The sequence below is a fragment of the Gymnoscopelus microlampas genome (assembly GCF_963454915.1).
Source record: "Gymnoscopelus microlampas genome assembly, chromosome: 15".
NCBI classification, from domain to species: Eukaryota; Metazoa; Chordata; class Actinopteri; order Myctophiformes; family Myctophidae; genus Gymnoscopelus; species Gymnoscopelus microlampas.
Genome location: NC_139952.1, coordinates 18,505,988 through 18,516,691, shown reverse-complemented (window position 1 = coordinate 18,516,691; position 10,704 = coordinate 18,505,988). Strand labels below are relative to the sequence as shown.

Sequence of the window (10,704 nt, the reverse complement as noted above, 5' to 3'; positions counted from 1 at the left end):
CATATGAGAAACACATACACATACATATATACTTCTGTGTCATATACACATGCATATGAAATGCTTGCACGCATACAAGTTAAACATTTATACATTTATATCTGAAACACTCACACATGCACGTATGAAAAGGCTGCATGCATATTGCTGAACACTTGTACATTTACAACTGAATTTCTTGTATATTATTACAAACTAAAATGAAAACTTTAGTTGCATGTGCAAGCCTTTCACATGTATTCATACGAGTAATTTCAGTAGTATGTATAAATAAATTCAATAATATACATACACATAATTTCAGTGATATGTATAAGTGAGTTCGGTATAATGTATAAAAGAGTTTCACATGTATTCATACAAGTGATTTCAGTAGTATGTATAAATGATTTCAATAACATACATACACATAATATCATTATAATGTATACAAGAGTTTTACATGTATTCATACAAGTGATTTCAGTAGTATGTATAAATGATTTCAATAGTATATATACATAATTTCAATAGCATGTATAGATCATTTCACTATTATGTATACAATAATTTCAGATGTACACATACAAGAAATCTCAGTAGCATACGGAAGTGGTTTCAAGGTGACCCTTGTGACCCCATAGTACAGCAGATTGGCATTACAAAATAATCGTTCACTTTGTGATGCCAGCATGTAATTTGGCACAGATACTCTCTAAGGGCCACTCTTATGGAAAAAGGCGCTGGCCACAAAAAATTCAAGATGGCGCCCATTCTTTTCAAGATGGCCGCTACCTTAGCAGAGAAGATAGTGATATAATCTTTCAGGTTGTGATACAAGGATGAAATTTGGCACACATACTCTGTAAGGGTCACTCTTATGGAAAAAGGCGCTGGCCGATCAAAAATCCAAGATGGCGACCATTTTTTCCAAGATGGCCACCACCTTAGCGAAGCAGTAGTGATATAATCTTTCAGGTTGTGATACAAGGATGAAATTTGGCACACATACTCTGTAAGGGTCACTCTTATGGAAAAAGGGGCTGGCCACTAAAAATCCAAGATGGCAACCATTTTTGAAGATGGCTGCCACCTTAGTGGAGCATATAGTGATATAATCTTTCAGGTTGTGATACAAGGATGACATTTGGCACACATACTCTATAAGGGCAACTCCTATGGAAAAAGGGGCTGGCCACAAAAAATCCAAGATGGCAACCATTTTTTAAGATGGCTGCCACCTTAGCGGAGCAGTAGTGATATAATCGTTCAGGTGCCTCTGTGGATGGAATCAAATGCGTTTTTTAAAGTCTCTGAGGCATAGTACAGCAGTCAGGTTATCCTTCTTCACCTCCTCTATCAATCTCCTTAGGGCCAAGATCTGGGTTACGTACTTCTCCCCTCCAGAAAGCCATTTTGGTTCTCTCTCAGGTGAGGGTCGATGGCCTGCCGAATCCTGTTTAGTATCATTCTGTTGTACACCTTTGCGGTGATACATGTCAGGCTGATGCCTCTGTAGTTGTCAGGCTTTGAGAGGTCTCCAACTGTAGGCACTGGGATGATGTTGGAGAGAGACCATATTTCAGGCTGGTTGTTGTGCAGTAGAGCAAAACACCAACACACCTAGCACCTAGCCCGATCATTCATCCAGTGCCATTTAAGTCCCATGTGATCTATACACCTTCCGGATAAGTATAGATACAAGTTATGCTTACCCTTGGCTCGGCTCTTCCGTGCTGGCACACCCTGTCAATTCAGGCACGGGTATCTAACTACATCTACTAACTATTACTAGCTAATTGACCAGAGCTGTTAGACAGCATTTGGGACACTGATAAGCTATACTATTACTACAGTATTAGTAAAACTAGCATTTGGGACACTGATAAGCTATACTATTACTACAGTATTAGTAAAACTAGCATTTGGGACACTGATAAGCTATACTATTACTACAGTACTAGTAAAACTAGATTAGCTGACATTGAGTTACACAGCAGTGATGCCACAATTGTGCCCTGGTTGCTCAATGACATTCACTCTATTATAATAAGCTATACTGTAAGACAGTGGTACAACTCCTGGAAGTCACCTTGACTGGCGGCCATGTTGATTTTTTGGGGTGGTCAGCTCTCCTTTTCATAAGAGTGGACCTTGAAGAGTATTTGTGCCAATTTTCATCCTTGTATCACAACCTAAAAGATTATATCACTATCTGCTCCGGTAAGGTGGCAGCCATCTTAAAAATGGTTGCCATATTGGATTTTTAAGTGGCCAGCGTCTTTTTCCATAAGAGTGGCCCTTACAAAGTATGTGTAACAAATTGTATCCTTGTATCGCAACCTGAAAGATTATATCACTATCTGCTCTGCTAAGGTGGCAGCCATCTTAAAAAATGGTTGCCATCTTGGATTTTTAGTGGCCAGCCCCTTTTTCCATAAGAGTGGCCCTTACAGAGTATGTGTGCCAAATGTCATCCTTGTATCACAACCTGAAAGATTATATCACTACTGCTCCGCTAAGGTGGCAGCCATCTTAAAAAATGGTTGCCATCCTGGATTTTTGATCAGCCACTGCTTTTTTTCCATAAGAGTGGCCCTTACAAAGTATTTGTGCCAAATTTCATTCTTGTATCACAACCTGAAAGATTATATCACTATCTGCTCAGCTAAAGTGTCTTGAAAAAAATGGTCGCCATCTTGGATTTTTGAGTGGCCAGCGCCTTTTTCCATAAGAGTGGCTCTTATAGAGTATGTGTGCCAAATTTCATCCTTGTATCATAACCTGAAAGATTATATCCCTATCTGCTCCGCTAAGCTGGTGGCCATCTTGAAAAAAATCGTCGCCATCTTGGATTTTTGATCGGCCAGTTACTTTTTCCATAAGAGTGACCCTTACAAAGTATGTTTGCCAAATTTCATCCTTGTATCACAACCTGAAAGATTATATCACTATCTTCTCTGCTAAGGTAGCGGCCATCTTGAAAAGAATGGGCGCCATCTTGGATTTTTTAGTGGCGAGCGCCCTTTTCCATAAGAGTGGCCCTTAGAGAGTATCTGTGCCAAATTACATGCTTGCATCACAAAGGGAACGATTCTTTTGTAAGTTGCCATTAATCTGCTGTACTACTGGGGTCACAAGGGTCACCTTGAAACCACTTCCGTATGCTACTGAGATTTCTTGTATGCGTACATGTGAAATTATTGTATACATAATAGTGAAATGATCTATACATGCTATTGAAATTATGTATATATACTATTGAAATCATTTATACATACTACTGAAATCACTTGTATGAATACATGTAAAACTCTTGTATACATTATAATGAAATTATGTGTATATATGTATGTTATTGAAATCATTTATACATACTACTGAAATCACTTGTATGAATACATGTGAAACTCTTTTATACATTATACCGAACTCACTTATACATATCACTGAAATTATGTGAATGTATATTATTGAATTTATTTATACATACTACTGAAATTACTTGTATGAATACATGTGAAAGGCTTGCACATGCATCTAAAGTTTTCATTTTAGTTTGTAATAATATACAAGAAATTCAGTTGTAAATGTACAAGTGTTCAGCAATATATATGCAGCCTTTTCATATGTGTATGTGTGAGTGTTTCAGATATAAATGTATAAATGTTTAACTTGTATGCGTGCAAGCATTTCATATGCATGTGTATATGACACAGAAGTATATATGTATGTGTATGTGTTTCTCATGTGTATGCGTAAGTGTTCAGATGAGTATGTATAAAGTTTCATATATGAACGTGCATCGATTTACAAAGTATGTATGTATGTGAGAGTGTTTCAGTAGTGAGTGTACAAGTGTTTCAATATTGAACGTATATCATTTCAGTAGTATATGTAAGAGTGTCTCATCAGCGTGTGTGAAAGTGTCTCAAAATTGAATGTACAAGCATTTCAGTAGTAAGTATAAGACTGTCTCGTTAGCGTGTGTGAAAGTGTTTCATTATTTTTGGCCTAAACGGCCCCTCATACGCACACACACACACACACACACACACACACACACACACACACACACACACACAGTAATTCATTCACACAGCGTACTGTACACACAGATTCCCTGTTGGCGCTCTGCATGCATCAGTTGTTTCAATGAGAACCCAGAGTGTTTTTGCCCAGCGTGCTTCTTGTTGTGGCAGTCATTCACTGTCTGACATCAATATCTGATACGGAATTATCTCCACACACAATAACCTCATCCACACCACAGATGAGCACACAGCAATTGCATTTATGGCATGCATTATGAGATGTAATGGAGATAATGTACAGTGGATAATAGAGTTGGAAATATTGTTTCTAAATTAAAGCATTTTGTCATTTTATATATATTTTTCAGGACAACCACCTTCATGTATAAAACACCCTTTTTTGCATCTGGACTGGAATTGTACTGGCCATGTAATGTATAATTAAGAAGGTCAAAGGTCTGATCCTTACGAAATGCCCTCCCTGCTGCCCATTAGCAATACACTGAATCACAACATGCTCCAGCTCAGGAACATGCAGGCGACGCTAATTCCTCATACACCTTGCATTACAGACAGAGGTGAATTTAAAATAACATAAAAAAACATCCCCAGAATAGTACAACACACTACTTCACTGGTTCCATTTATAGTTCTTCTCATCTCCCTCTTTTGCAAAGCTGTGACCTTCAATGCAGTCAATGCAGCCAAACAGAATTGCCACGAGGACAAGTCATCATAACTTACTGTGTTACGATGGTGTCATTCCAGCTCGGACACATAATGTCACAGAGGCTTGGATGTGTAATGCAGAGTTATGGCGCAGTGAAAGAAGCTGTGCCATAGCAGATACTGTAATATACTGTATGATATCATTGCGGGATATTCCTCTTTCACTCCAAGTGCCTGGGAGACGTTTTGTTGTTTTATGCTTTGAAAGCATATGACCTATGATATGATCATAGCTAAAATGCCACTGAGACTGACACTAACGTTGACAAAGTTTAAGGGCTGTCCACACCAAGAATGATAACCAAAACGATAACTATAAATATATAGTTTAAACTCAGGTGGATGGTGGAGCCTACACCACAGCGACAGCGGTGAACGATATCGCTGAGATAATTTTCAGAGCAATTTGACGAATGATAGCTGACACTGACAGCTGATCAAAATCCTTCTGAATTGACAGGATGTCACATTCAACACGTCACTCACGTTGAACATGTTTAGAGAACGTTTATTGTCAGAAAGTTGCTCACGGCATAACGGTGGAATCTTATGAAAAACAAAGGCTTGCAGAGACAAAGAGGATAATCCAGGCTGTCTTTAGAGGTGCAATGTGAAATCAATCGTTTCTGGTTGCTCTGTGGCCAGTTGCGAAGCATTTGTCGCAGTTGGCAACACTGGCACCTAGCAACCGGGCATGAGCATACCGTACGTTTACCAAAACAGCTTGCCCAGCATTGCTGGGGTTATTGCACTGACAGCGCGTCACAAAGCGACACATCGATCAGCATGTTCAGGTGTGTGAAATAGACTCTCTCTCCCTCCCCCTCTCACTCTCCCCCACCCCCCACTCTCCCTCTCTCTTTCCCACCCTCTCTCCCTCTCTCTCAAGCATGGGTAAATTAGGCTCTTTCTTCCACTCTCTCCCTCCCTCTCCATACCTCCCCCTCCACTCTTCCCCCTCCTTCCCTTTCTCGTCTCTCTCTTTTTCTAGCTCTGGTCTGATGCCACACGCAACCTCCTTCACCACTCTTCACCCTCTCTCTCTTACTCTCCCTCTCTTTGTCCCTCTGGCCGTATCGAGCTCTGGTCTGATGTCATACACAACAGAAACCATTGCCTAACAACAACAGCGATTTGTGCTGTGACGTCAGGCATGTGCATATTTGGGCAAAATCCGTCTCAGACAAACAACTACAGCTTCATATAGTAGATGTAACTTTTAATCTACTATACAGCTTGCACTGAAAGTAATTTTGTCTAGTTTTTACACCTGTAAACGTGTGATGTTATAAGAGTGAAATGTACACTACTGTAAATGTACACTACTAGAAGTTCGGGCCGCTACGCGGCCCGAACGTCTAGCGTGACGCGTCGTTCACTTTGCAGTGCCACCTTACAGGCACCTCACAGTGTGAGAGAGAGTTTTGTGATCTCCTAAATCCACGGCAGGCTTTGAAAGTACCCACTTCAGAAAGAGGTGACGTGCATCACCTCTCCAATGACCAAAACCCACTATGGAAGCCGTCGAACTGGTGCGATCTGACGGCATCCTAGAATTTATAGGTAGGATGTGATGTCATGCGTGATGTCATGCTGTTGTGAGATTACGTCACACTGGCGATGCAACGTACATACAACATACTGACAAACATACTGACAACCGACATGGCGCAGGATTCAAATTGTATATAGAAGAAGAAATTATCAGAATCTGGAAAGGGAAGCAGGAATTTCATGGATGCTAGTTCTGGTTCTGGATCGCAGCAAGTCACCAACATGGCAGCTGTAGACGTGGACGATGAAAGCATCTTGGCTTCAGTCTTCAAAGATGGCTTTTCAGAGAACAGGAGGAACAATCCGGACCTCATGGCCTGTTTGTCTGAAGTGAGCTGGTATGGAGTGGAGAAACTGAACCGGGAGCCGCAGCGGTTCGCAGAGGAACGGGCTCAGATCCCGTTGCAGACCCAGGAGCTTGTCTCCTCCAACTACAAAACGCTCATCCCAATGGCAGACTGCACCCAAGAGATTTACAGGGACTCTGGCCACGTCGAGAGCAGCGTCTCCAGACTGTTAGACAAGTTACCCTGCTTTGGTGAATTGAAAGAGGAAGAAGAGATTTTGGAGATCCCTCAACTCATGGACACCTGCGTCCACAACTGCTACTATGAGGACGCCCTGGAGCTGGCAGCTTATGTCAAGAGGCTGGAGAAGCATTCATCGCTGCCAGTAATCCAAGGAATTGTCCAGGAGGTGTGGCAGTCCACTCAGCTCATGCTGAACCAGCTGTTGCAACAGCTTCGCAGCAACTGCCAGCTTAACGTTTGCCCCCGCGTGATTGGCTATCTCCGCAGAATGGACGTGTTCACGGAGGTGGAGCTGAGAGTTAAGTTCCTGCAAGCACGTGGCAGCTGGCTGCACTCCATCCTCGCCGGTATACCCAGCGACGACCCGTACTTCCACATCACCAAGACCATAGAGGCATGCAGAGTCCACCTGTTTGACGTCATCACCCAGTACCATGCCATATTCTCTGATGAGGACCTGCAAATGCCTCCTGCAGGACAGATGATCAACAAGAGTGCTATTTTATATGGCTGGGTGGTGCAGATGGTGGCCGAGTTCCTACGGACCCTGGAGAGGGACCTCCACCATGGGGTGGGTGGACGACTTGACTCTCTGCTGGATCAGTGCATGTATTTTGGTCTGTCTCTCAGTAGAGTGGGGGTGGACTTCCGCGGGCAGCTTCCAGCCATGTTCCAGAGGGTGGCAGCAGACACCTTCCACAAAGCGGTTCAGGAGGCAGTCGACAAGTTCCGGGAGGACATGAACCAGTACACACCGATTTCCCTGCCTTCCATGCTGAGTGAAACCATGCCAGTGGTAGTGCCCAGCACGCAGCCTGGCACCCTACAACCCCCGATGGCTCTTCTAGACTTCCAGCCCCTGGCTTGCTTCCTCAACAACAGCCTGACTGCCTTCAATGACCTGCGGCTCTGCTGTCCCGTTGGACTGGCCCAGGAGGTCACCAAATACCTTGAGGATGCACTTAAGATGGTGACCAAGCTGATCTTGGTGTTCCACAGAGCAGAAGAGTCTGCCTTCAGCAGCAAGGAGAAAGAGCTGTTCGTCCAGTTCTGCAGTGCTTTTGCAGAGGACCTAGTTCCTTTCCTTAACCACTGTTTGCAAGTCTTGTTCCCTCGAGCCCAATTAGCTCTCATTCTGGGCATTCCTCAAACACAGCTTCACAAATATGGCAACCTGGGTCAAGTTGATGTGGACACAGTTCTGGAGCCTTTGGAGTTTGTGTTGCCCAGGTGCGAGTGCATGGTGGCACCAGAGGTGGATATCAGCACTGAGCTCAGTAGTCTGACCATCCCAGAGCCTGTCCTCAGTGACATCCTCAACGCTGCAGAAGAACCACAACCCAAAGAACCATTAATGGATTCCACTAACTCATTGCCTCCTGAATCAGCCCAGAGCTTCTCTGACCCTGAGTTGGATGCTATACTAAATGACTCGAGGCCTGAGGTACTGGAAGTGGAGGCCACACAAGACAAGTTTACATTGGAGTAATGGTCAAAGATCTTTTAAATTTGCTCAGTTTCCCAGTTATATAATAATAATGACAACAATAATAATATTAACATTTCCAAAACAGGTTTACAAAGTGCTTTACAAAACAAGATAAAGATATAGCACTATACATTTCAGAACTCACTGTATCAAATCAGTTGTCAAATCAGGGCATTTCTCAAGCTGTCTTTTGGAAGTAGGTTGGGGGCATAATTTGGTGAGAACCACAATATTTGAATTACTTAAAGCTGCAATCCGTAAGATTTATGTTCAACCCAGGATTCAAACCTGGGTGGCAAGCGTCAGGGAAATTATTTTAGATAGGTCAGTGTAGAGAGATAGGAAACCAAGGGAGAGGGGTGAGACATGGGAGACAAGACGGGGGTTGATTTCAAACCTAGGTCCGTGAGCTCACAAGGAGTATATGGTCTTTACACTGTAACTGGCTGAGCCACCAGGCACCCAAGGGATTTGTTGAATTCAAGATTTCAATTCTAGGTAGCTGGATGTGGGTTTTTGCTTTGTCCTCTGATGCAGTCTACTCCTGATTTCCATTTTACGGAGAAGAGAGAGGAATTAGAAGAGGGTAGGAGGAAATAAAACGTCAGTTCTCAAGTCTCTACCCTCCTTTGTGTCTCCATAGCTATGTTTTCATACAATTATTCAAATAAAGATTATTGGATGGAACTACACAGTAACATCCTCAGTGTTCATTTAACTCTAAGAGCTTACATATGTAACCAAATGGACCCGTGATGGTCAATTTGGTTACATTTGTACACTCTCCGAGTTGAATTAAAAACCCACAGAAAAAAAGACTCTTCAACTCGCATTCTTTGCATGTAACACTCTTTGGTCTGCATGAAGTTAAGAAGTCACCATCTGCAGCACAAAGGATTCCTTCATCTTCAGGGTTTCTTTCTGTATGAAAGGCCCTCACAGTCTGTCACAGCAATAAGATCATCATTATGCTTTGGAAGTAAGCCTCCTCGAGATCTCGAGACTCAAGACCTCGCCTACAAAAGATTCTTATATCATCAAGGCCATTCTGACTTGTTAGCCCTTAAAACCTCCCTCTGCATTAGTAACACCCTCAGCATGCTTTGGCAGTGTCAATCCAATGAAACCGAGAATCAAGGCTTTGCCTATGACTAAGGCTCTGAGCCTGTGCAGCATATATTAACCTTTTATCCTTTTTATCGTAAAGATTATTCCACCTTGTTGACCCTTTAAAGCTTTTTGTTCCATTAAGAGCTCCATTATGCTTTCCGGTACAACAGAAAATCAAGGCTTTGACGATAGACCCCATGGTCCATGACGCTAGACTGTCATTATTGAAGTTGTGCATACCACATATAAATGTGCATATCCCTAAGAGTATTCCACCTTGCTAACCCTTGAAACCCAAGGCTGTAAAACTATTGAGCTTTTCGTTAAGCTTTGGTAGTGAGAATCTAAAAATGGTGCGCTGGTGGGTGATAAAAGGGCCGACAGCGTGATGATCCATATGATATGGCAGCTGAGTTTGTAGAGAGGCCTTATGGGAATCGGGAGGTAGCTGGTTCGACTCCTGACTCACCCAGTATACGTGTCAAAGTGTCCCTGAGCAAGACACTTAACCCCTAACAGCCCCCCCATGCGCAAGGGTTCTGTTGCCCATAATAATACACTAATAACAAAGCCTATCAGACAACGTACTGTACAGTATTAGGAGTAATTCTTTATTGTGTTTCTATTTACATGACGCGTGTAGTACTATTTACTGTAACTGCATCTCAGACCTGGGTTCGTCATCACCCTCAAATCAAATGTATAATGTATAATCAAAATAAAGATCAGCCTGAGGCTTTTATGGGTTTGAAACGTTGTAATTTGAGATGCAAAGCAATGAGCCATGATAAGCTTGAAGCATTTTAGTCTGTTAATCTTTACTCTTTTTTGTTTTACAGAAGAATAGGGTTTACACGCTCCTAAGGACTTTCTTTTTTAGAGACAGATAGTGAGAAGCCTGAGAAAGACAGCACGGGGAAGACACAAAACTTTGATCCTCTAGACCAGCAAAGGAACGTGTGGCTACACAGAAACGTGTGGATTAAGAGATCTAGGGAATTTATCCACAACACCATCTGCAGACTTGAAATCAGATTCACTTTTAACTTCATGAATCACAAATCGGTAGCTGGTTACTACAACTGGAAAATCAACAGGTTACAAGATCCAGTTAGACACCCAAAGAAGCTAAACAAGCCAGGTTTGTTAGTTGCTCACAGGTTACTTTCATATTTTGTCATATTAAAGAGAAACAGTTTGTGAATTTATGCAAAAGGTTTGAATCGTTGCAGACATTCTGAATGTTTTTTTTGTTTTAGTTTTGTTGTTGAAGTGTCAA

The 10,704-nt window shown here is 42.2% G+C and overlaps 1 protein-coding gene across 1 annotated transcript; it reads left to right on the top strand.

The window, feature by feature from the left end:
• Positions 1–6,518: 6,518 nt before the first annotated feature.
• LOC311061683 (conserved oligomeric Golgi complex subunit 8-like) lies at positions 6,519–8,315 on the top strand (the record flags this gene model as incomplete). Its single annotated transcript, XM_084080372.1, has 1 exon — positions 6,519–8,315. One exon carries the CDS (start codon positions 6,519–6,521, stop codon positions 8,313–8,315), a length of 1,797 nt encoding a protein of 598 aa, XP_083936498.1.
• Positions 8,316–10,704: the final 2,389 nt, after the last annotated feature.